Source organism: Columba livia, chromosome 2 (genome assembly GCF_036013475.1).
Source record: "Columba livia isolate bColLiv1 breed racing homer chromosome 2, bColLiv1.pat.W.v2, whole genome shotgun sequence".
NCBI classification, from domain to species: Eukaryota; Metazoa; Chordata; class Aves; order Columbiformes; family Columbidae; genus Columba; species Columba livia.
In genome coordinates this window covers 63,354,194-63,381,816 of record NC_088603.1, presented here as the reverse complement: position 1 = coordinate 63,381,816, position 27,623 = coordinate 63,354,194, and the positions used below count along the sequence as shown (strand labels likewise).

General features: G+C 34.8%; 1 protein-coding gene across 13 annotated transcripts in view; it reads right to left on the bottom strand.

Annotated features, from left to right (window-relative positions):
• The window catches only part of ATP9B (ATPase phospholipid transporting 9B (putative)), a 164,539-nt gene that overhangs the window by 120,844 nt on the left and 16,072 nt on the right, over positions 1-27,623 (bottom strand). For 5 of the 13 annotated variants that reach the window (XM_065052250.1, XM_065052248.1, XM_065052252.1 and 2 more), the window contains 4 exons: positions 18,481-18,631; positions 13,908-14,021; positions 10,017-10,125; positions 746-804 (listed from right to left, as the gene is read on the bottom strand). In XM_065052250.1, coding sequence (XP_064908322.1) covers positions 746-804; positions 10,017-10,125; positions 13,908-14,021; positions 18,481-18,631 — 433 coding nt within the window. The other 8 variants (XM_065052260.1, XM_065052258.1, XM_065052261.1 and 5 more) reach the window with 5 other exon arrangements.

Here is a 27,623-nt window from a genome sequence, read left to right as displayed (position 1 = left end):
AAGTAAAATAGTTTGCTCTGACAAGAAGATTATGTTGACTTCCAAGGTCACAATAACTTCTTAACATCCCAGAAAGCCATCTGAAATAAGCAACACTGCCTTTATTATAATACTAACATAGACAGGAAAGAAGTTCATAGCTCTCACTCACCATTTGCAATCAAACTGTAAAGGTTATTCTCCTTTTAAAAAAATAGATATATATATACTTCTGTATTATTTAGATATAATATAATATAATATAATATAATATAATATAATATAATATAATATAATATAATATAATATAATATAATATAATATAATATAATATAATATAATATAATATAATATAATATAATATAATATAATATAATATAATATAATATAATATAATAATAAAGTTATCCTTGAAGGTTTCAGACATAGAAAAACACTGATTTGAGCAACAGAAGGAAGATATCAATAATTAGACAGCTTAGAACATTCACCAGAGCACAAGCCAGAGAATTTAATTCAGTAACTGTATTTCCTTCTACTAGATAAATTTAAACATATACCAACTTGTAAAATAAAAATGCTTACATTCAATTAAGCTTATAATTAATCCAAAACCAGACTTCCTTGAAGATTCTCAAATAAGACTTGAATTAAAATAGTAGCTAGTTAGTACTTCACAGATAAGTACCTCAACATACTTTTCTTCAGAAGATAATTAGCATGTTAATAATTTTTAGTCTCTAAAATATATTTAAAAAGTATCAACCTTTTCCACTATGATGAGGTCTCCAACTTGTATGTCTGAACTCTTAACTTGCACTTTACCTTAAAAAAAAGAAGAAATGTAATCAACTTAGGCAGACATTAATAAAGAGTCACAAGAATATAAATCCAAGAATAAAAGTTAAAGATGTTACTGTTCGGTGAAAATGTTACAATTTATACAAAATGGATCTCTGATGAACACATTAATAAATAGATTTCATCTGTTTGAATAAGTCATTCACTGGTTTAAAAAGTTTACAGTTTTATAACCAGTTAGCTACTGTAGAAGTATCAGAGGAAAAAAAAAAAAATGTACAGGAGGTGCTCAGGTCTCATCCATAGTATCAATAGTGAAGTTTTAAAATTGGAAAAAGGAGTCTTTTACAACTGCTACCAGACAGTGCTGCTATTTCTGACAAGTCAAGAGTTGTCAGGCTTACAGTCATGGAGCATTCATTCTCACACGTACGAGTTGTTTGTCACAGCCCTGTTACCAACAGGTAGCTTTGCTGGGCCACAGAAGTTACTCGTGTCATTGGCATTGTCTGACATTTGTTGGCAATTTTAGCGGAAAAGAGGTCTCCTGAGTCAGAAGAACGCCTGAAGATTTCATTTTAGAAAAGCGAAATATCAAAAGCTGAAATAGAGCATTTTCATTCTCTAGAGCTGCCCATTCAGTAACTGCTGTGAACAACTCATTCAAAACTATACACAGCACACATACAAATCTAATTTCTGTATGTTCTGTAGTGTTTTAATATTTGTAAGACTTAAGAGTTAACATTCTTATTTGAAGGACTGAAAAACTGAGACAGAGAGGTTAAGCTACTTCCCAAAACGAGTTATTTTTTACTTCATTAGAATTCAAGAGTTCTAGGCCCAGGTCCTTGCTACAACCGTAGAAACATTTGCTTCCTTGGGTTAAAAACAACAACAAAACCCCCTTATAGACAAATAAGTCATGATGACATAGGAATATCCCTTTCCAAGATATAACAGGTGACAAATTCAGAACCTGTTAACTCAGGATATAAACACATACATATTTACACAGCCTGAGAAGCTGAAACACATACCTATACGAAATATCTTTTCCCATCAGAAACACTATCATGATTCCAAGCAGCAGGTGTCTGATCAGCAGGTATTAGATGACAAGTATGTCAAAACATGCTAAGGTGTTAGGGTTCTAAATAAAAATCAGACTGAAGCAAACTGGAATAGGAGACCACCAAAAGCATAGGATGAGTGTCAATCAGTTTGGAGTTTAATCAATAGCATTATCAATACGAGATCTGTCAATGTGCATTATATCATCCCTCAAAGCATAAAACAAAAACTAATATGGGTTCCAAATCCATGAGACCTCCCCATCATAACCCTCAGGTAGTTAACCTCAAAAACTCCTTAGACCTACTTATATGTGTATTTACTTTAAGGTAGTTAAGATTCATGTTATGAGTAATTATTTTCAGTACTTGCTCTTTAAAATTGCGCTTCATGCAAAAGTAACAGTTGGTTTATATTTAATTTGGTCAACAATGTGTTCCTATAGCTAATTTTTAAATACCTTTTCCATTATATTAGCACTTCTAAAATGTATAATGCCAGAGGAAAATCAGAACTTTTGTCTGGCCTGTCTGCAAAGTTATTTCTGAAAGCCAGTCTTTGTTATTGATAATGATCTTTCATACCAGTTCAATTTTTCACCCTCCCAGCTTCAAATTCAGTCTGACTCCTAACTCTGCCATAACACATTTGTGAGGGCAAAGGGAGTAGCAGAAGACCAAGGTACAAGAAGCTGTAGAAAGAAACACTAGCAGCTCTCTACAGGAGTCCCAAAATACCTATGGAAATTAAGTTAGTGTCAATCTCTCAATAACTTTCTTTTTTTTCAGCTAAAGTAACTAATAATAAAGCTCAACCACTAAAAGAACAGTCTGATACCAAATCAACACACTTAGTCTGCCTAACTACTTGAGCCTGTGAATTCTCTTCATAAATTCTCAAGTTTTGACTAGAAGTGAATAGTATATACCAGAAAAACATCATAAGGTTTACTTGCTTTCCAAGTCTGCTAGCTTTACCAAAAGGACAGTATTTCCTATCTTGTTTTCAATTCCTCCACTACCAATTTTCATCCGTTTATCAGTGTGATAATCTAGTCAATCAACTCACAAAAATACCAGTACCAGCTGTGTTAAGTCTTAGATCTATGCTACCTACTCAGTCATGTACAACTGAAACCACTGAGAGATAGTAATCAAATGCAACTACTAGCAATTTTACCAACTTAAACAATTGAATTTTCCACAGTGCTGTTCTAACAGCATCTATAGTAAAGATCAAACAACAGTAAGCCTCAGAGGATAAGAGAAGGTAGAACATACATTTGCAACATGATGTAGGGCAGACAAAAAGCAATGACCCCTGGTGCTGAGTAAACCAACAGGAGCCCACACTGCACCTTTGCTTGTACGCAGTGTAGCAATCCTGGAAATCTCACATTGGGTATTGAAGTTTCCTTATCAGACTGTTTTCTAGTTGGTGTAATCTAATACTGCAGAGTACTGTCTTTATTACACACTAACATGTCTTGTTAGAGCATCCTGTATATCCCCACACATAAAGAAGTGGCCTGCGGCATCCAAGCCAATGGCAGGGCATATTCTATTAGAAATTAAATGGAAAATGTGGCTGTAACTCAAAAAGTGGGTTAAATTTTAAGAAGTCAACAAATAACACTTTCCTTTAGACTAGCAAAAATGAGAATCATTAGATACCATTTCAGAGAACACTAAAATAATGCAATACTACATCTTAGTGAAGATGCACTTAGAAAAAAGACACTGAATTTTATTCACTGCATAAATTATTTTTGCAAACTATTTCTTCTCTAAAAACATCTCCGTAGCTAAACACCCTTCACCATCTGTGTAATTATCGATAAAAAGTCCAAAGCTGTGAGAAGTAGCTGTGCATCCAGACTTTATAGTCCACCATAGCGCAAGACTTTCGCCTAAAGCAACATATAGAATTATGCAGAACTGGAACACTGAAATGTGTCTGTAGTAATTCATTATACTCCCAAGCCTTTTGAAATGAATTGCAATGATTTGAAAAACTAATAAATATCTCATACGTGCTAACCAGTACTTCACATAAAAATTTAAGAAATGAAGTAAACAAAATGTGGGTATATGCTATATCAGAAACGACATCGTATCTTTTTATTAGAAAGTGTCTCTACTACCTGTGTGCAAGCTACTCCTGATAGAAATCCTGATAGCATTTTCAGATTCTTTTTAATTTGCTATCACATCTTACTCATGGTACCTTGAGTACTGTCTGAAGCACTGCTTCTAGAGTTGGTAAGAAAGCTTGTCTCTAACCCATAAATATAAAACTTTTGAATTAAAGGAGTCAAATACAGACCACATGCCATATGACAGTTTTACCTGGCATCTATTAGCCTGAGTTGTCAGCATAATTAGAGTATACATAATATAATGGGGAGCTGGGTGGGGCAGCAGGGGAAAGCTTAAAGCTACAGTGAGGCCAAAGTGAGGATGCTGATCTTTCAGTGGAAACGTTGTCCTCAGGTCCTTCTTTCAAATTCCATCTTACAAAAAGTGACTGGAGGTTAGTCTTTAACCACCAATATAAAACCCTGGAGAGAAGCTTCCTAGCTCCTCTGCATACTATCTCCTTTTTGGCAAAATGGGAAGCCTTCATTATTTCTTATCCAATCTCCTGGATGCTGAAAAAATGTGGAAGAAAACAGTTCCCCGGACATTTCTTCCAGTCTCTTTTTGAATTTTCTTGCATAAAAATTCCATGTTATGTTTCTGCTGTTGCTTACTACTTCCCCTAATCAGCTAGATTAAATTAATACAATTCTTTAAAAATATATCTGTTCCAAACGGTCCAAGTACCAGGAATAAAGTTGATGGTAGGTGTGAAATATCGCAAGCAATAAAAAACTAATTTTGTACCTCTAGATGCAGAAATAATGATACTTGTTTTAATGCAGTGGCTTTTTAAAGAGCAGAAGGATGACCTGCTCTTGAAGAGGTGAAATTTGAATAAGAGGTTTCAATACAGATTTCAAATAACTGCAAAAGAATAATATTACAATAATCAAGACATTCTGACAAACATCTTACTTTAAAGTTTCAGATAAACTAGGTATGAATGATTAAAAACCACTGCCTCTTGACAGAGACCATTTTGCAACTGTAACAAAGGTCAATTGAGATACAAACTCAGTAATGTGGCATTTTAGGAACAGAGCAGCTCACACTGCATAAACCTAAGTTCAAAAAAATAAACAAAAAACCACCACTATAGCTCTCAAAAACCAACTTATTAATTCTCTGATTTTAAAGGAAACATAATAGCTTTCACATTTTGCTCTCTTCTTATATATAGCAGTGATTGTTGTTTTCTCAGTTTCACACAGTATTGCCATGTATTTTCAACTTCACTACATTCTTAAACACCCTTTAAGGATTGAGCAAAGACATAAGTTTTTCACATTTGAAGCCTGCACAGAATTATTTGATTAATCTATCCTGACATTCATATTTCCTTTTGCTTTGCAAACTGTAAAATGAGAGTTCTGCAACCCTTCCAAAAATCATATTAAACATCTGGAGATCAAGTGATAGACGCATGCCTCTTCTGCAACTCACTGTTGTGACTATTATAGTTAATTATTCTTGATATTTTTTCTTCAAAACTTCAGTAATGCTTCATGGGCAATGCTAACTAGGAAGGGTTTAGGGCAGGACTGCCAACTTCAACACTGTGAAGGGAAGAAGTCAAAATTGTTTCACAATATTATTATCTAATTGACTTCTGGCAGCTTAATGAAAGAGATAATGGCCTGTTTATGAACTTGAGGCGATTCTTCTGCAGAAGAGAAGCATTTTTTCATAGTCATACTGAAGTGCAAGAGACAGGGAGCTGCCCCAAAAGTATAATGGTCCCTTAGGGACCACCCAATCCAGTCCTCCCAAAACAGCATGTACAGGACTAAATTTTTTCCATTGCACTTTTTGCTCTACAAAAGGATAAGCAAGTGAGGTGCTCTGAAGCAGAAAAAGGCAATTGACAGGAACTTCAATAGCAAGATAATTTCAATTCTACCTGCAGATCCTCCCTCCAACTTAAACTTGCATACTGACTGAAACTGCCTGTTAAAGATTTGCAGACATTGATATATAAAAAAAGGAAAGTAGATTTTGCAACAAAACACCTTAGCAAAAAGATTAAGACAGCAGAATGCATCATAAACTGAACAACTTAAGAGACTGAGCATCGTAATCTATGAAAGCATACAAAGGAGAAGATTCACATGAAAGACATGGAGACAGGTATACTTAATTGACTTGCTCACAAAAAATTCAATATACTTACTGATTTTCATGTTTCAGCATTTGCCACAAAGGGTTGCAAAAGCAGAAGCCATTCATACTTCACATGTAGCAGGTTCACTTTCTTGACAAGTGCAAAGTTACTTACAGCAAATTCACCAAGGGATGACTGAAGACTGAACTTTGCCATGTTACATTACAAATAGAAAATGGCGTAACACTGGATATCTCATGGCTCAGAATTAGCCTATGGACATAAAGCTGTCCATTGCTGCCTAAGTACAACTAAGTAACGCTTAAAACAGATGTCCCATTCTCTCTTGATTACCTGCTCAGAACAGCTCATTATTATTCAAAAAGCTAAGACTTACTGATTAGAACAAATACTTATACCAGGTCTTGAATCACTAAAAAGAAGTTTTAAGTCTTCATGAGTCACTAATGTGAATCTACCATCTTCAAAAAGCTGGTACTTCCTACACAGCAACACACAAGTCATAAGATGACATTCACATTTTATCTGTTTAGGGGTTCCTGAGCCTAAGAATGACTCCACAGAAAGTCAACACTGCTAGGTAGTCAAAGACATCCTGATTTTAATCTATTACAATACTGCGTGAAAAGATTTTAAATTACAAATCAGCCTAATCACATTAACTTTATACAAGTAATTAATCACAATTCAAATCCCAGTAGCTTCTCTTGCTACAAATATGTATGTTTCCCTAGAGTAAACAAACAATTGTTATCTTCCATAAATGGTACAGTTCAACCAAGGCCAACGCTGTACCTTGCTAACTTTAAGTCTTCCTACTGTCCAATTTGAGCAAAGGCAACCTGCTTAACCTCTCTATGTCAGCTTCTCCATCTTTGAGATGAAAAAAAAACAACAAACTATTTCAAATAAAAGACTGTAAAACCTATACAAGTCATAACATTATGGGGCTGTTGGGGGAAGGGTGGGAGAACAGCAGTGCAGCAGTGCAGTTCCACTCTGAAAAGTGACTCTTAAGAGTAGCATCGATTTTCAGACTTTCAATTAAATCAGTATCAAGTTTGTTCATTCACAAGTAACAAAGCCTTCTTTCTCCAAGCCATTAACCTGTAGGTTAGTATAGTAAGCCTAAGTGAATTTTTCCATTTGAAGAGTACTGCCAATATTAAAAGTTAGGTAGATTGTATTGAAAGTTATTTATAAAAATAGTTTGCAGATGTGTAGTACTTTATAAATTTAAACAGATAAATACTTTGATCCTTCTCAAAATCTGCAAAAAATCTTGGTCTAATTTTATCATAGCAGAAAGTCCCATTTTTTGCCTCGAAATGATACCTGTCCATTTCAGAATGCCTTATTATGAAATAATCCTATATTATGACAAAGGTGCAATTTATCATCTATTCATTATTTTATTTATGTGTTTGTGGCAATTATTAATACAACTTAACTTTGAGAGGGGACTGCAATGTCTTCGTTCTTAAAATTTACCACAACCCAAAACATTCTTAGCTCAATCACACCATAGTCAACATAGGATTCAGAGATCATTGTAAAAAGAGATCTTGAATCTTCCGTAGAATATCATGATCTTAAAAAAACAAACAAACAAACAAACAAACAAAAAACCATCACACAAAACAGAAGAGAAAGCAAGTATGAACTCATGATGGCACCAACACCAAAACCTGGAAGTCAAAATAGACATACATGTTTGTGGGTAAAAGCTGATATCCTTTTTTAAAAATGTCATTTTTAAAACTTCTTTTGAACAGGTCATTGCTCTCTACGTGTCAGTTCCTGATGAAACTGCTTGGCTTTACCTGTATACTATTGTATACTGTTTTTAAATCTCTCTTCTCTATGTAGAAAACAGCTGTGTCAAGGTAACCCAATCCAATTTTAATTTTACAGCTTTCTTATTTCTAGAAGAAGCTACTAAAGGAAAAGTTTCTCAAACACACACAGACCTCATGAAATATTTCATGAGCCGGGAAAGAGGAAATCAAGAGTCTAAAACTTTTACTTAAATGCTGCTTAAATACCTAGAAATTTACCAGAAACTCCAATATTAACTCTAAACAAGTTAAGTGAAAAAAAGAAGCACAAAAGGCAGAAAACTTAGCTCTTAAAACAGCAAACATCGGTCTTGACTTTTACATCACACTGGTAACTATAAACAATACATGTGCTTCCAAAACTAAGAATTTCAGATTACTGACACTACTGCGAATAAGACAGGGTTGTACTATCTGTTTCAAAGGTAAGTGTTCAGTGGCCTACCATAACAGATCTAAAAAATGAATAAACCAACCAGCAGGTTAAATTACAACTTGGAAAGAAAAGCCATTAAGAGTCAGTTTCTTTACAGATTGTATTAAAGTCTGTAAAGATCTGGAGGCCAGCAATGCAACCACTTGTATTAAACAAATGCTAGCTGTCCCATTTGCAAATTTCCACAGTGGTATGTTTAAATGTTGATTAAACCATTTCAGGCTGACAAGGAGGCAAGAACCAAAGGCAAATATGCCCTACAGTTGCTCCCTTCTGTATGCAAACTCCAGAAAACAATGCAAGTCTCCATAAAGTGAGGAAGCAGTGGAAATTCCTTTCAGCTGCTAGGTTATATCATCCCTACTGAGGCTGCTGCCTGTTTATTTACCTTCCAATTACTTTTAAAAATATTCAGACAGAACATACTTGGTGTTACCTTATGACCTTTTAATCCATTTTTCTGGAGAGAAAGTTATCCAGAGCTAGTCCAAGAGTTTAGTTTCTAATTAAAACTCGCAGATCTAGTGAGGTTACTCTTCCCACTGACTCTCAGAAGATACACGCAAATATATAGTAAAAAGTGCAGTGAAATGGACGTTGGGAATTAGTGAACAGAACTGACACTTGGCACAATGTATGCCATATACCCTAACTGCTTGAGATGCTAGCTCACATTCCTTAACCTCCCACTTTGTAGAACTTCTATGCCAAGGAAAATCTTTAACAGAGACTTTCTAGAATATTGTAGCAAAATAACTTTGAAAAGTAATAGTGAGGTCATATTGTTTTGTAAGGTTATTCATTACAGTTCAACTTGATAATAAGTTATTCATCATTTTTGGCACCTTTCTATATCGCAGTCTGCTGTGAATCTAAACAGTAAGATGTGTCAAGCAACATAAAAGTGGAGAGGAGCGCATAGTTTTTTTTTCTTATGCCTACACTTAAAATTTACAATATCCTACCAAATTTAATTGTCACTTCACAGCTGAAGTGCTTCATTTCCTTAAAAGTCTTCATGAAAAACTGTCAAAGGTTTTGAGTCCACAAAAAGTCTGTGATTTCTCCTATTAATTATTTCTGGAAAGAAAACTGGCTGTTCCAACTGCATGATCATATAGATTTAAAATTATTGGCAAAAACTGAAATAAATATTTTTGATACTGAAGATGTCTCACAATACATATCCCTTTTCTTAAGCACAAATATATCCAACAAGTCTGAAAGGCTCTAGTGAATTTTAATTAGATCATATTTCTTAGTTACTGATCCCTTATTTCCTGTATACGCTTGATACATCGCTGACGGTGTTACTGAGTTCCTGTTCAGTATCAATTTCAGAGGAGAACTGCACTTTGAAGTAATAGTACTCAACAGCAGAATGTTTCAGAAATATATACAAGTATATACATACAACTTTGCTTTTCAAACGAAAAGATTTACAATACTTTGTAAATAGAACAGGTTTAACAGTCACATTTATCTGAGGGAAATCAAGCACTTCATTTAGTTCAGTATCAGCTTCATTTTGATTAGTACAGCTTAATACTACAGAAATGTCTTTGAACTGAAAATCTGTAATGTAGAAATAAGAAAAAAATGAAATATTTTTATGTCTTGCTAACCTCGTACTGTCAGCTTGCTATATAACTGTGAGTTCATTTCCTTGTCTCTCTTGTAACGTCGAAATTCATCAACAGCTTCCCGTACCACCGTGACCGTCAAAACAAATCCCTGTTAAAGATATAATTACGCAATTCAGAATTCTCAAATTGCTAGAATAGAAATACATGAGTAGGAATACTAGACGGGGTAAGAACAAGTGCTTAGAACATTTAGATTTTTTCCCCTTCATTTGGATTTTAGCATTCTCTTCAATATTAAAATAATATCTTGGTTTAGTCCAAAAAAAAAGTAAAATCATACTTTTACATTGTACAAATCTAATTAAAATAACTACATCTCCAAATATACATGATGCGAAATTCGAAAAATTAAAATGCTTTGGACAGACTTTATAGTTCAATAAGCATATCTCCTGATCTCCTGCAAATTTTAGGGTTTTACCAGAAACATTTCAGAAGTCTCCAATTCTGAGTTCACTGCCTTTTTCCTAACAGACAGAAATGAAATGGTAAGTGGATGGCTAGTTTAATTAATTTTGCCATCTTAAATGTATTTATTTATCAATACATCACAAATATTAAAAAAGAAAAATGGGGCTTGTTCTTAAAAAACAAGTATCTAAATGCTTTGGCTGCTGCTTTCACAGGATAGTGCCACTTGCAACTTCTGCTGCAAGCGCAGAGTGTGCTGCATGCAACCAAGATGGTCTCTGGCAACAAAAGATGGTAAGCTGAAAAGCATACAGAACAATTCAGGGATAAGCACGTAAGAGTTTCCTCTTTCCCCTTCTAAGCCCCCTCAGCTATGTTCTTCTGTCTTCTTAAACTCAAGTGGTTAGTCTTTCTCCATCAGTGAAAGAGAAATAAAATTTTCGATAGTGAAGGCATCTTATGGTTACATTAAGATGTCTAAAAAATTCAAATATTCAAAAATCCTCCAACAGATAAGGTTCTAGATTATCTATCTAGCTTCAGACACCCAACAATATTTTCCTTCTACAGAAAAAAATTTATACCATTACAGTTCTTTTCTTGCAGAAGACTAACAGTTTGCCAACCTTCCCCTAACCTCACAGCAAAAAGAAAGGAGTGAAGGTATAGAGTTCCCCTAAAGGAGTCTTGACTAAAATTCTCCTTTTCAGTAGCAAGGGCTGATTTGCAGTTCCAGCCCAAAATTCCAAGACCGACTCTGTTGCAAACTTATAGTTCAAAACCATCTTGTTTGTTGAAGCTTACATTAGCTTGTATTAGAACTACATAGGACAAAAAAGTGCCTTTGCAAAATGCACTCCTTTTCACTCCTAGGGTATAACTGAATGAGCAACAGGACCTTCCCCTTTTCTGAAGCCTTCAAATATATCCCCCATTTGCACACATCTCATCAACTACACAATAATCAAAGCACAGAATGCGAGGTGTTAATTGCAAGAGTTTCCCCTAGCCACCATACCTTGTCATGCAGCTCAGTACAGTTGACTGTGACTATAAGAAACAATTTAAGAAAGACATTTCCCTTTTTGGTCATTTGCTCAGAGAAACTTCATACTCTTCCAAAGGGGAGCTGAAACTCTGAAGCCAGTCTTACAATAAAATCTGTAACTTTATTTAACTGTAAGCATTTAAATTTCTTTAGCATACTGCTTACAATCAAACTTGTATGCTTTGCATCCTTTGTATGTTGGACACGAAATGGGAAGTCTGTTCCCTACTGTGCAAATGGTAAACCAGTAAAACACAGTCTTGAAGAACTCCAGTGTGTGATCTAAGTTGTAAAAACTGTTGAAATTAAAAAAAAAATCAAAACATTAAAGAAAAAAAAAACCTCCACACTCCCCAAAACCCCCACATACCAAAAAACAACAAAAAAAAACCCCAAACAAAACAAAACAAAGAACCACAACCCACAACTATAAACCTTTTAGCAGTCAACTTCTGTCCAGTCGGTTTTAAATTATTAAGCTGAACAACTTTTCTTTTCCTTTAAAATCTTGAGAGAAAATATAAGCCAAGTCATAGCTACTCCTCTGATTATTACCGGAAAAAAAAAAAAAAAAAAAAAAAAAAATCTATCAGCAGTTACAGGTTCTTCCAAGAAAAACAAACTTATCTCTTAAGCAACAAGGCCCAATGTGTGTGACTTAAATGTTTCGTATTTTCATCATACATATGGAGCCTTACTGACCATCCAATTAATCTCTTTTACCTGGAGGTTAATCATTAGTAGAAAAGCTATTCAAGTAGAAACAAGTGAGTTTTTCAGAAAAAGGGTACCACTACCACTGAGATGATGTTGTATTTTAAAGCTGTATGTGAAAACTGGGAAACATAATTCAAAATATCCTTCATTAAGACAAATGCATCTATATGGAACAGATTACTGGTATTCGCAATATAAAGTATTTTTTCCCTTCTTTGGGCAGGGATGAGATGGGCCAAGACGCCAAATGATTTTTTCCTTACTGCCCCACTAATGTATAGAACCATACACAGCACTTCACTGGAAAGAGACCAACTTCCAGACAAGGCTGACTTCTGTCTTTTCTTATTGGGTCACTGACAAAAGCCTTGGTAAATATCCATTTCAAATCCCACTGTTGAACAAGCTTTCTGTCTTTTAAGTGTTTTTTGTTGCAGAAGCCAGAAGTTGTCTGGAAAAAAAAGTGTGAAGAACCATCAGGATAGTCCCTCCATGTATCAATACTTAAAAGGACACATGTTGCAACAATTAAAACAATAAGATCAATCCAGACTATTTACTCTGTTGACTTGTTAAGAATGACCTTTACTCAAGAAATCAGCATGTCACTGTTCCTCTTGAATTCCACTGAGAATAAATGCTACTGAAAAATACCTTTTTTTTTTTTTCAATTTAGAAAATATAGCATTTGTTCTTCCTGACTTGCTTTTAAACCCAGGCTGGAAGGAAGATGAAAGAGAAGGTAATGATCTAGTCATAAACAAGAAAAGAATTCCAAATTATAGGAATATAGCTGGCAGACTACCAAAAGGACCTCCTCTGAAGAGAATAAAACTTTCAAACCTTAAGAAATCTGAGTCCGAAGCAACTGGTTTGAACAGTTTCCCAAGAAAATACTGCAGAGGGCTCAATAATAAAAAGACATACTGAAAGAAAGACAGTGCTACTGGCAGGGCAATAAATTAGGAAAAGCATGTTTAATGAGTAACTTATTTTCAAGACGCAGTTTTCTCCTGCTTTATCCACGGCTTAAAATCTTTTATTTCAACTTCGTTAATAAAAGGACATGATCAAAACTGATAGAGAAGGAATGCAAAAAAATGTATTATTTCAACCCTGACCTAGCCTGAAAACATAAAATAGTGAGCAAATCACAATAAACTGAATGAAATTTAACACACAAATTACCTATGTTACCAAATAAGGTTCACCACTAGCTGGTGGATTTTTTTGGTTTTGTTGTTGTTTTTTTGGTTGTTTTTTGTTGGATGGTTGGGTTTTTGGTGGTTTGTTGTTGTTGTTTTTCTTTTGTTATTTTTGTTTGTGTTTGTTTTTGTTTGTCTGCTTTTTTTGTGTGTGTTTGTGGTGTTTTGTTTTCTTTTTTTTTTTTTTTTTTTTTTTTAAACCTCTCCAGTGAGCAGCAGCCAGTTAACTCAGACTAGGTGGTTAACAAAAATTATCTCCAGCCTGCAGAGCAGGAGTATGGTAGGCAGGTAGAAGGGAGGGCCATCAAACAACACCTTCTGGAGTATATGCTGTAAAATACTGTCAGTTCAAATAGTCATTTTACTTCTGTTACATACTTTGATCACTGTAGTTTACCAAATCGTAGTTATGGAATGTATGCATACATGAACTTTTCATCTGAAGTTAAAAACCACAAAACTTCCAGTTAATAATATTTTTCTGTTTACCAGAGGAGCCCAGTATGTGTACAGGTAGCCTATTTTCAATGCTGGTACAAACTGTGAGCAGGACACGATGAGAAAATAGAGGTTCAAGAAAAACTTGAACTGTTCATATAAAACCTAAAATGAAAAACACAAAAATAGATAAATGCCTTAAAATTTGTACCCATAACATACATAAAATTCACTTTTTCATGACAGTAGATTTAAAACCATTATATGGCATACTATTACATATGGTACTATTATAGTACTATTAGCACAATGTGCTTTATAATACAATCTAGCACAATATGCTATATATCAACACAAACTACTGCATACACTCTAAGTTATTTTAATATTATACTGCTATTTTTGTTCAGAAAAATTCTTTGACATCAACGCCTCTTTTCACTCTGAAAAAGCAATTTGCAAAAATTTTGATATTTTCAAACCTGGACTATGTGAGCTCAATCTTTACAAACATTAAATATACATTAAAGTCCCTGTGCAAATTCTGAAGTTTTAACAATAAACAGAATTCAGATGGTTGTAGAAGCATCTTGCAATAATTTTATAGCCACAATAGTTACCTTTATGTTTATGAGTTGAAACAATATTTGAAGATCATTTGTACAGTATCAAAAAAAGCAAAATAAGTTTGTGAGTGTCTGAACTTATTGTTTAAATTAAGTTTTCATTTTTAACTTCTAAACCTTTTCTTCCTAAAAATACAGCATTAAAAGTAAATCTTAATTTTTCCTGAAGTACCAATACTTAAATTGTGTTTTATTGGTCTCACAATGTCTTTTTGTCATAAAAATGTTCATATTAAGGCCTTAATAATAATAAATAAATAAATCATTGGCATCAAATGAACTGAAACCATTTACAAAAACACCCTAGTCTTTGTCATTTGAACTTCTACAGAGTAACAAAACTGAGTAGGCTCTATCATACTACTCTGCATCTCTATGATAATACCCTAAAACTCCAGCCCTGCCTGCAGCACCTACAGAAAACACTAGACATGAACTCCTCATTACTTTTGTTCCCTGCATTCCTTCAGAACACTCTCTCCTCAACACGCGCCCTGCAGTTGCTCCTCTTGCAGAGATGGAAGCTCTACAACTCACCTGCCTTCTTTGTGAAGTCCTTTGGCTCTCAGAGAGCTACCTTCAAGTCAGGCACACTCCTTCAAAATTACCCTTCTCACTGTTCTTAAAAACAGCGAAACTACCCAACATCCAAGAATGTTGTTTAGGAAGACAAAACAAACACTACAGAAAAGATCTAGTGAGTAAGTGTGACACTGCTCTTTCCAAATGGCTATCATGTGGAAATCTCAGAATAAGGCAGTATTCTTCAGTTTCCATAGCAAGAGAAGCTTTTTACAAACACAACAGTAGTTGTTTAAACTACCAAAAAAATTGTTAAAGAATAAAATCAGCATTTGAGGTAACCTAGAAGAAATGCTCAGCATTAAATTTCTTAAAATATTACTTTGCTATAAATATTGGTACATAATATATGTTTATTAATAAATCAGTTTATGACATTGTAACTTTATCACAGAATACATTGCCCCATATTCTAAAGGAATGACAGATGCAGAGATTCCTTCAGTAATTAAAAGCATGTTCTCAACAACATTTCAGTTATAATTACAATGCTAAAAATGTTTTTAATTTTATAGAATTCTGAATCTTCAAAGACTTCACATGCTTCTTTAGTAGGCCAGGATAACATGGCATCTCCAGCAGGATGATCAGAAGTGTCTACTAAAAAAACTCAATAAAAAGTGTCTAGCTAAAAAACTCAATAAATCAAAAAGCCACATTTAAAGAGTGTATCCATCTTTTAGTCTCCTAATTCCATTAATATTACAATGACTTCTCCATGAAAAAAATCAAAGTTATTGGTCAGTTACCTATTGCTCTTATCAGTCCAACATTATTATTCAATTATGAAAAACCTATGCCCTAGGAGAAAATATTCAGTAAAGTTCATTTCAAAGTGTCTTTCTGGCAGGCACAACAAAGTAGCAGTATGTTAAAATTGACAGTTTCTTGCAAGAATGCTATATTACTTTCAGCTAAAAGCTACCGAAGCAGCCTGAAATCCAAATAATTTGTCAAAAGCATAGAACTCTCTTCCACTATGTACCAACAAAATGCTACAACCACAAAAGTCAAATTTGAAGTTGCGGGGAACGTCGGAGCATTCTTCCAAAATGCAATTAATTCAGCTTGAACCTCTACTTTATGTTAATACTGATGAAGCTCATATACTCATTCCTAACAGTATGTTAACTGTTTACAATGACTTGACAAACCAGGTCAAAGACAAATCCACAGAGTACTTTGGGAAGTGCAGATCTGCAAGAACACCCATCTTGCAGGAGAAGGTGGGAGTTAAAAAGCACCTTCCTACAAATTTTTGAACCCTAGTAGACCACTGACAGTCCATTCAATACAAAGCTAAACACTTCAGTCTAGTTAAGCACATTGAAAAGTCTCCAGTTACACAAAACTGATTAAATAAACTACTGCTTCGAAGTTCAAGAGGGGTATCTTAAAAAAAAAATGCCATTATAGAAGATATTCTTCATGGAAATTTACACAAAATTCCTGAGCAGCTGTACCAAGATGTATATGAAATATGAATGAAATTGAACAAACTGATGTAAAGGCAGAAACTGTATTTTATAAATAAGCAAGGAAATTAGATTCTATTTTCGAAATGTTACAGCACTTTTAGCCATTAAGTAAAACATTATTTTAAGCTTGTATTTTTATATGAAAACATTGAATATTACTCATTGCCAGCTGCAATATTAAAAAAGATACAACTCTAAACAGAAGACAAAATTTCACATTGAAAATTTCAACCAGAGTCAATAATTGGAGGCAATATTTATGACTTAGTCACATTTAGGAGTTTTGAACTAATACAACTATGTTCCCTACAAATTACTTCTAGTGGAACAGCATAAGAAAAAAAATAAAACAAACAAAAAAAACCCCTACCACACAGATAGCTACACAGTATTTCTAATCAGTGAAAAGCTTTATGTCTAATATTAAAATTTAGAAACATTTTATTTTCACCAACTATTGGACTTTATGTTTTGGTTCTCACTTCATTTTGAAGTTACTACTGAGTTTCCAAATACTACCACCAAAATAAAAATCTGATTCTGCCTGTACTGCAAAAAACCAAGATTTTCAAGAGATCAAAAAAGAACATTCTCTTTCTCAACAGGTAGTTGCAAGCTGTGGCTGCTCCCTATAGGAAACATGAGTCTAGTTTAAGATTTGTAATCTACACTGCAGATTTCTAGTCACAATAATCAATGGCTTACTCTACGCTTAATGAATTTTGTGACCTTTAGGAAAGCATATGTTGCTTAACCAATTTCAGTGTATTTAATAATTTAAACTTTGAAAGAAAACATTTACTTTGTTCAATAGAGATGAGAATATTTTATCCACCTGTGGTAAGTGACATTTTCTTTCTTTGACAGGAGATCAGTTTTAATTACAAAGTCATTTTTTTTTTTGTTTTAATAAAGAAATGTATTAGAAAGCACTTGCCAGTCATTGGACCAAAGACACCAGAATAATAGAATCAATACTGTTATAAACCAGCATGATCATTTAAATAAAAAATTTAAGACAAAGTATGTCTGTATTCAAATGTAGAAAACATTTAGTTTTTTGCAATAGGACACAGGACTCTCGAACGGTATTAGTGAAGTATAACTAGAAGTGTATTAGTAAAATTTACAATATCACAGCAGCAATATCACAGTCTTAACTACTGAAGCTTCAAAATTTGTCTTCTCTATTTTCATTTTATTATAACCATTTTTCTTAAAAAGTATTAAGTCCTCATATATACTATGAACATTACAGGCAAAAAAACGAAATTTAGATGCAATATGGCTTCTTAGAATAAAGTGTGTAAAAAAAATGTCCATTCCACAACAAAAGTATTGCCTGAAAAACTGCACTAAAAACTAAAAAGACATCACTTTTTCTAAAACTGCACTAACTCTGAAAAGTACTGGTTTACTAAACTAGGTCTTCCTTGTGGTTGGCTGGGTTTTTGTCCTTTAAGGATTTGCCTGGTTCAGAATACTTATTTATTATGCTTTCAATGGCAGGGAATATGAAAAAATATGTATGGGAGTACTTGTGATTTTCAACTATTTCTCAACTGAAGTCAGTGCTTTGTAGCAGTTTCACAACTGATGATGTGGAAGTGCTTCTGTTTTGGTTTCGTTTTTTTTTTTAAAGTATGATGATTAACAGAAAAGTGCAAGGAAACCCATCTCTAATTTTTAAAGCTTCACTGAATTTCAATCACTCAATCATACACACGGCAATTCTTTAGTAAATGTCCCTTTGAAAAGAAAATAATTAAGAAAAAGGCAGCCTTGCTCTCAACTGTCAATTTTAATTGAAGACATGGAGATAAATGTAAAAAGAAAAAGAAGAATCTGGGCAAATAAAATTATCTTTTTGCAGAGGTACCAAAAATCACTACCGAACATACAGTCAGCCCAACACCAAAAAATGGTTAATAGCCTTACCCCAGGTATAAAGGTAAAGACGTTGTATTTTTGATTTTTTATAGCATTTTTGGGGTATTTTTCTTCACATTTTTCAGGACACCCAAGCCACACTGTGCGAGCCTTCAGCTCTTTCTTTCTTCGGCAAACGTTTATGAGCCAATCAGAACAACTGAAAAGAAAAACAATTGTTCACTTTAAAACTAAAAATTTACTACGTGTGATCACTGTTTAGAAACCTGGAACCCTAAAAGAAAATACCAGGTTTAATTTTTTTTTTTCCACATCTAAATAAGTAAGCAGGATACATTGACTTGTAATAGTTAGGGCAATCACACCGTACTCAACTCATTCAGACATATATATAAACGCTTGCACACAGTTTACAGGAAATCCCAATAACATAATAACAAGTTTCACTACACCTTGCCCTGACAGAGGTTCAAAAAAATCTAGTTAATACAAAACTACATTAGTAGTAACTAAATTCTCCCACTGTTGAATAATTAATTCATCCATCATACCTTACAGCCCTTTGGCTAAACTCTTTACCTTTTATTACTGACACTCAAATTATTCTAATGATTGCAGAGGAAATAAGGCTTCTGTTACCTTTGTATACAATTACCACATAATTTGTAAATCTTAATTTCTTCCATAGGGCTGCCTATAGCAGACGTAACAGGGAAGCATACCTAATGTCACAGTCAACCATCTTCAAGCATGTTTCATCATAAGAAAGACACTGAGGTAGTAGAGAGAGTTCAGAGAAGAACAAAGCTGGTGAGGGGTCTGGAGCACAAGTCTGTCGAGGAGCAGCTGAGGGAACTGGGGCTGTTTAGCCTGGAGAAAAGGAGGCTGAGGGGAGACCTTATCACTGTCTACAACTTGAAAGCAGGCTGTAGCATGGAGGGGATTGGTCTCCCATGTAGCAAGTGATAGGACAAGAGGAAAATCTTAATGGAAAGGGTTGTCAGGCATTGGAACAGGCTGCCCAGGCAAGTGGTGGAGTCACCATCCCTAGAGGTGTTTAAAAGGTATTTAGATGAGGTTCTTAGGGACATGGTTTAGTGCCAGAGTTAGGTTATGATTGGACTCAATGATCCTGAGGGTCTCTTCCAACCAAAATGATTCTATGATTCTATGAAAAAAAACCAACTATGTAAACACAGGGCGCAAAACTGGACCACTGGAACAGACTCCCCAGGGAGGTGTAACAGCCCCAAGCCTGACAGTGTTCAAGAAGAGACTGGCCAATGACCTCAGACACATGGTGTGAACTGTGGGGTTGTCCTGTGCATGGACAGGAGTTGGACTCGATCCTTGTGGGTCCCTTCCAACTCAGGATATTCTGTGACTCTATGATCTCTGCAATGGTGAATATTGTATATGCTTGTTATACAATCCCATATGCTACAGAAGAATTTACCTGTATTTTTTAATATTGGTGGAAGGTGTCCTAATCATGCTAGGAGTCTGTTTTAGGCAAGTAAATCAGGAAGACTGATCAGACAGACCTTCTGCGAGCACCTGCTGCAGATGAAGCACAGACTTCGCTAGTCACAATGGATTTCAGCCACATCAGCAGGTGAAGTTGAAGGTAAAGACAAGTGACACATTTTCTACTGAGGTTTTTGAGTATACTGATAATGTTTTTGATGCAGAAGAAAAAAAAAAGTAAACATTAGGAATCTTTTACCAGTTGTATTCAACCAACGTAACAGATTTTACTGAGAACAGGAGAGGAAAATTACAATCTAGTCACCTCACCATTTTTTCCTGAATGAATTTGGTATAGTCAATGCATTTGACTGACGTGTCAAGAGCAACCTCTGAAATGGAACTAATTTCCCTTTGAGAAGAACCAGGTGCATTACTGCTCAAGAGTACATGTCCTCTCTTTAATCCTGAGGCTTTGAGCACCCTGACCTAGTGAAAGATGTCCCTGCCCATGGCTGGGGAGGTTGGACTAGATGACCTTTTAAGGTACCTTCCAACCCAAATCATTCTATGATTCTATGTCTCTAATAAAACTTAGCTGTCAAGATATTTCTCATCAGCAAAGTAAGGAACATGCTCTTGGAACTGACACAGTTGGAAAAGTCATAATTGCAGAATAGCTTGTTATAAACCAAAATAATTTCAGTAAAATTCTGCAAAGCTCTATCTAGAACTTACTGATCCAGAACTTACTTACTAGACTATCAAATATTTCATTTTTCAGACAACAAAAAGCTCGAAGAGACAGGAATACATGCAAAGAGGAGATTAGCTGTCATGACAGACTAGAAAAACTACTTCGAAGAGATAGAACACAGTTAAAAAGGCAAAACAGCAACATAGTACGTTTACACAGAAATAATAAACTACGCAAATACAGAATTGAAAAAGAGCTAGTAGATGACTGCCCAGAAGAAAAGGACTCAGTTTCTGCATGAAATGGAAAAAAAAAAAAAAAAAAAAACACACACCATATATCTGGTCAGGATGGACAGGCACACTGCTAGCAAATCATGAGTATATTTCTTCTTCTCAATCCAGTGTTAGCAAGATGTCAGTTGGTTTACAGTAGCATTTGGAATACTCAATTTCAAGTAACAGGCCTACTGGGGAAACAAAGACCACACAAAAGAGCAACAGAACTACTACATGTCTAGAAAGCAAGGCAGGCTTGCCTACTAGATACACCAGAAGAAACAGAGTTGAGCACAGAAAGCTGAGTGGAGCACAGAAAGCTGAGTGTGGACGTTATACAGTTTCAGGTATGTAAGAAACAGCAAAGAAAGAGCAAAAGGACAATTATTTTTTAGGTTCACCATGATTAAGTAATGACAGACTTCAACTGTGGCACATAAATAAAGGGGAGGGTGGTGTGAATAAATGTTTTTAACAACTAGGGTGGAAAGAAAGACTTATCGAGGCTGGAATTGCCACCGCTGCAGGTCTCTAAGATCTGGCTAGATCAGACATAAGTGACAGATGTAATTCATCCTGTGCAGGCAACGGATCGACTGGATGAACTCTTAAGGTCCTTTCCCATTGTTTTTCCACAATTATAGAATCATGGTACACACAAATACGCAAGGAAGGAAGGCTGATAGCTTCGCCACAGTCCCGCTCAAAATGTTCTTGTCTGTAGCCTACATTATTACAGGCCAATTAAAAACTAATTTTGCCAAGAACAAATTGAATTCCAAGTTCCAGGCTCTTTTTAAAGAAAACTATAAGTTATGCAATAAATAAAATAATTCAAAGCAACATTCACTTTGTTATGGAAATGTCACTAGACCAATACACACAAGTTGACATTTAAAACACTTCATTCTTAAATGCTGGATTCCTAAGATTTCTTCCCTGAAATTTTCACTATGGGATGGACATCAATTTGGTTTGATAGCATGTAAACTGGCATTTTATTTTTTACAAATATAAAACCATTCAGCAACTTTCCCCATCCTTTTCAAAGAGAAACCAAGAATTATTCTATTGTAAAAATTGTAACAATATTAGTTCAACATTCAAAATTCAGTTCTGTTTTTTTAGTAACATACAAGTCAGAAAAATCAAATTACTTGGATCATTACTTAAAACAAAATGAACAGCAGTCTTTCTACGTCACAGTTCCACGATCAGTTTAATGGCTGCGACCCTATCCTGCTGCAGTGGTCAGTACCCCCCTCTTCCTACAACAAAGGTGTGAATTCTTGCCCCTTCCCTTGTGCTGACTCAAATACTCATGCAACTGCATCCAGCTGTAAACTAACACACAATAAAAAGGGCAAGTATTTTCGGTTAGATCCCTCCTAATCTTGAGAATCTATCAAACTGTAAAAATACCTGAAACAACACAGGCTATGTGCTTTCAGGAAAAGGTGGAATGATTCCACTCAGTGTCAGCTCAGATTTACACTTGATAAAACTGCTCATGAAGTGAAGCTTTAAATGTATTAGCTTCCAGGGCAGGGGGGTGGAAAGGACAATACAAACAGAAAAGACAGCTCAGCTGTATAATAAGAAGTGTTGAAACAGAAACATAGCAAGAAAGTTCCAAGGAAAATATTTTTTTTTCCCAGAAAAATGAACAAGCATGACAGCTTCTGTCTACAAGGCCACAGGCAGAAATTTCCTGACAGCCTCTAAAATCTGGCATTGCTTAAATCAGTTTTTGAATTTAAATTGTAAATAGACTCAACACGTGACTAGGCACAGTCTCTTCTGCAGAAGAGTTTCCTCAGACACTGAGGACTTCTCTATTGCTAAAATTACACATTTGACTAAAGCAACTGAACTCTACTGCCTTCCTTGCCATGGAGTTTCCCCTTCTTGAAAAGACTTTTTCCATTACAGATTGACAGAGAAGCTGAAACAGATGCCATAATGACCATCACTTTAGCAAATAACAAAAACTACAAAGACAAGAATGATGTCTGACTAGAAAACAAATGTCGTATCTTTGATAAAAGGGATCTGATTGACACAGAGCTGACAACACTCAAGTTCTCAGACACAAGGAAACGTCAGATGATGGAAATATTACAGGTTATGCTGAAATCAGTATTGTAATGGTTTAGATGAGTTTTACTACCTTAAAAGTAAAAAACCAGACTCTACAGTCTCAGCAGTAATCACTGTTATATCACAAGAAGAATAAGAGACAGACGTGCTGGCCTCAGAAATCCTAATAAATTTAAATTAATGTAGATTTTTAAGAACAAAGTCTACCCACTATTTTTGAAACTCAGATTATCAATACCAACACACACTTAATCTGTTTGCAAATTAACATTCCCCAATATAGAAACTATTTTTGTGCAAGGCTATGGACCCTGTAATAGGCTTCTTTTACCTATTAAATTTGCACGAAACAATCATCAGCAGATAAATCAGAATAGCTAAAATATCCTAAAAACATAATGTAGCAGCAGATTTTTCCGAAATCTTTAATGTAAAAACTACACCTTATGCTGTGGATTCAGCAATTAAAAAAAATCACATTGATTTATGCATTTATTTCAAATGTCATTGCCTAGAAAACTCAGCACATGCACAGAAAGCTTTTTTTCTTAAGCTACCTACAAGCCATGTTGCCTGTATCAATCCAACAGATTACATATATGAAGAAATGAACTAATTCATAAAACAACTTTAAGAAATATCTACTAAATGGCTTTTTACCAACCTGATTCCTAACGCACTTTTTTTTTTATTTGAAGGAACAATAACCACAGTCTTCGTATTAGTAACTGATGCCATATTAAACAACAACAAAAAAAGCCTGGAGTAATTGTTAAATAAGGACACTTAACGTTTTCATAAATAGAGAGTATCTTTCCAAGTCAAAAGCTAAAGTAAAAGCCTTGACTGACTCTACAGCTCTAATCATAAAGGCTTTTTTTATTTTCTCTTTTCATTACTTTTATCCTACAAGCTTAACTGCCAGTATCTTTCACAAAACAGCATTTTCATCAGAATGGAAAGATAGCACAAAAGCTCTATATTGTCTGCAAGGGTCAGCTTTTCCTTATTAGGCTTTAAGTAGCAGAAACTAGTTCTGCAAAGAAAACATACTGTAATTATTGTACTCAACAGGTAGCTTCAGTAATCAGGCCAAAAGCAACACAGTGGTCATGTCATTCTTAAAAGATCAGCATTTTCCCATGCTTCTGCATAACAAATGCATTGCAGATTAATTGAAAGCGTACAGGCCATCTTAGAGCCTAAATTAATCCGAGCATTTGATATCCCCTTCACTTCATATGGAAATGCCATTCAATGGCACCATTTTCATAGGGACAAAGTGTTTTTTGATAACAAGTGGAATGTAAATCTCATGAGAAAGAAATCAATCCAGCCAAAAGAACTCCGGAGTATTGATCTATGTGCACTATAATTTCACAAGCTTGAAGAGAATTTGTAAGTTAAAGGTGAAATGATTACAGCCCCCAAACAGCCCCCCTTTATAACAAAGTTTTATTTTAACTGTTCTATGAAAGCAAGAAATAATAAGTTCCTGAAGTTAAAAGCTATATTGGTTGAATTAAGTCTTCAGTTTGTTCAAACTCAAAGAAAATATTTAATTAATTATTATTTTTTCTTGTAAATGTAAAAAACTGTTTAAAGAGCTGCAGATTTACAAATAAAGTTCATGCCACTACAACTTCAATCAATCAGTCTATTGTCTAAACAGAAGTTAAAAGCCAAACAAAGGATTTTAACAAAATCAATTATAAAGTATAGTGAACTTTGTAAGATCTTCAGTTTTTGCTCCTGCCAGAAGAGTGAAACCTTTTCAACTAAACAGTAGCAGTTTGCGATGCAGCAACAAAAATCTATAGAATATAAAATTCTGAAGCCACAAAGTAAAAGGGTGGAAAACTTCCTCTCACAAAAATGCAATTAATCCTAGCAATGCAAGACAGACAAAAAAAAAAAACCCTACAGGGTATGGTTTTGTTTGTTTGCAACAAGTGATTCTGAACACAAACACAAGACTTTCACTGAGAACCCAACAGAAATCGGGGGCCCCTGAGCTGGACAAATGCCCAGTCTTTTATTGTGTTCATCTTTCTGTTGCAGCTTAGAAAAATTTACTATTTAGTTTAAAGAACAAAACTAAATTCTGGATGGGGAAGTTGAGATTTCAACCTTGCCCTGTTTCAGGTATGAGATAGTGGTTTTCATAAAAAGAGAGTGAAATTTTAAATTCTGTTCAGCTGAACATGTTTCAGACTGCTACGCTGTATTTAATCTCACATTACACTTAAAAGAACGCAGTTTGCATTCTGGAAATAAGTTTCAGTTGTTTGCATGACATGAATAATCCACCATCAACACAAATGAAAATTGTTTTCTCACACGTTCCTCTCCATTTCAAGTGTGAAGGAATCAACACCCAATTCTATCCCAAACTGATACTTCACACCACTTAAAAACATCGTAACTCCTCCTACTACACAGTGTAAGCAATAACTGGATGTATGACAATACAGTAGCCTTCAGGTTTTCTGTATGATCTTTGGCATGACCCTAGGCAACTTTACGAACTGCAAAACAGGCATTTCAAAAATTTTGGTACTGTATGGGGTCCAGCAAAACTTCAGAAGATCTATTATAACAAGAAACCATCAAAAAGAATAACGTAACACTGACTGCACATCCCTGAATTCCACCAGTAACAAAGCCTCAATGGTGCTCTCAGCCCAGAAGAAACATCCCTATCACCGTGACAGGTATTTAGAGACTCACTATACTCACTCAGATGTGGTCACCCAAAATGAGGTTCTTATCGAGCCTGACTGGACCAATACATAAGATGTCATGTGATTCACCTTCCTTTGAGCTAATTTTCCCCATCCTATCTAAGCAGATAACTGCACCTTTCTTGTGGAAGTATCTTCTGGCTGCTAACATCCTACTGAAATTTCAAGCTTCTGCTAGGAATTAAAATTATCTGCTATGATGTTCTGTTATAGAAAACATTAATGTGATTAAATGCCTCTAGGTATAAATCCAAGGCTGAATAGACTCTTGACTGTATCCAAATTCAGTTGAGGAAACCAGTGAAGCAGAAGTCATATTCTTCTAAGGCCTTTGTCTTAGTGAGGTCTTTTCTTTTACACACACCTACATTAGCAGTAACATATGTAAAACATGTGGCAAAATAATGAATCCATAATGCAATTTCCTTGTTCATTTTATTCTCAAAAATCCATCAGAAATACAACTCAAGTTCTATTTAATAAGTTGAATAACTTTGAAAGTTTCCAGGCTTGAGGTACACTTAAAGCTGAGATCTACCTATCAATTTTAAAAAGCAAGCAACTTTCTTACGATGAGAGACAGAGCGCTGGGTCTGTTCAGCACGGAGAAGGGAAAGCTGAGAGGGGAGACCTTATTTATGCTTATAAATATCTGAAGGGTGAATATCAAGAGGATGGGACTAGATTCTTTTCAGTGGTGCCCACCAATAGGATGATGGGCAACAGGCACAGACTGAAGCATAGGAGGTTCCATCTGAATACAAGGAGAAACTTCTTTATTTTACACTGGAACAGGCTGCCCAGAGAAGTTGTGAAGTCTCCTTCTCTGGAGACATTCAAGACCCACCTGGAAACATTCCTGTGCAATCTGCTCTAGGTGTACCTGCTTTAGCATGTGGGTTGGACTAGATGATCTCCAGAGGTCACTTCCAACCCCAACCATTCTGTAATTCTGTGAACATGGAATTTTTCAATCCTCGGTATCCATGTCACTTTCTTGTGACATTCTCTTATGATTGTTAATTCGTTCCACCATAAACTCATCTTGCAATTGCCCATTTCTATCAAAACACTGTAAACTTTCTGTTGGGGGAGCTACAGGGTGCAGTCTTTACTGGTCTACCTATTTTCATGAAACTTACAGGAATCTAACCACAGTAGCTAATACTTTAAGAGCTAAACTCACCTGAAGTGTATTGTTTGAAAGGTATTGCATATGCCTGAAAGATTAACAGCCTCTTTAAAAACTTAAAAATGTATTGTGTTTTTTGGTTTGGTTTATTTTTTCATTTAAACAACAGTAGTTCTAACAGAAACATTGCTTCCAAAAATCATTTGCACATACAGGCACTACTTTTGTGAACTTTGCTACCTTACTTCCTTTCTGTTACTTTCCCAACACTTATTCCCTATAATAAAATTAATAACAGATAAGTTTGTTTAATCTGTGGTGACTACTTCTTCTACAATGATTTTATTTTTCTGCCAACAGTAAAACCATATTAAAAAAAACCCCATATAACAAAACTACTTATCTAAGTGCACAAATACAGCTTTGTTTAAGTTAAAAAAATAGTATCAGGTCTCTTGGAATTTATTAAGAGCCATAAAAACCACCTGTGAAGACTTCTATCTAAATCAATTCTAAAATCATCTGCTATTCTTTTCACTCATTTGACTGATTCTCAGATTTTAACATGTGAGATAAAATCTCATGTATCTCAATTATCCTAATAGCAATTTCTGTATTTAGACATTTTCTATCAATTCATTAGAAAGTTACTATTCCAATGCAACTGCATGCAGCAGGGTTTAGTACAAAAGCTTCTAAATAAGAACCAAATCACAAGAGCCAATTCCGGCTGTAATTCACTCCAAGGCCACAAGTTACGCATATCCTTTAAC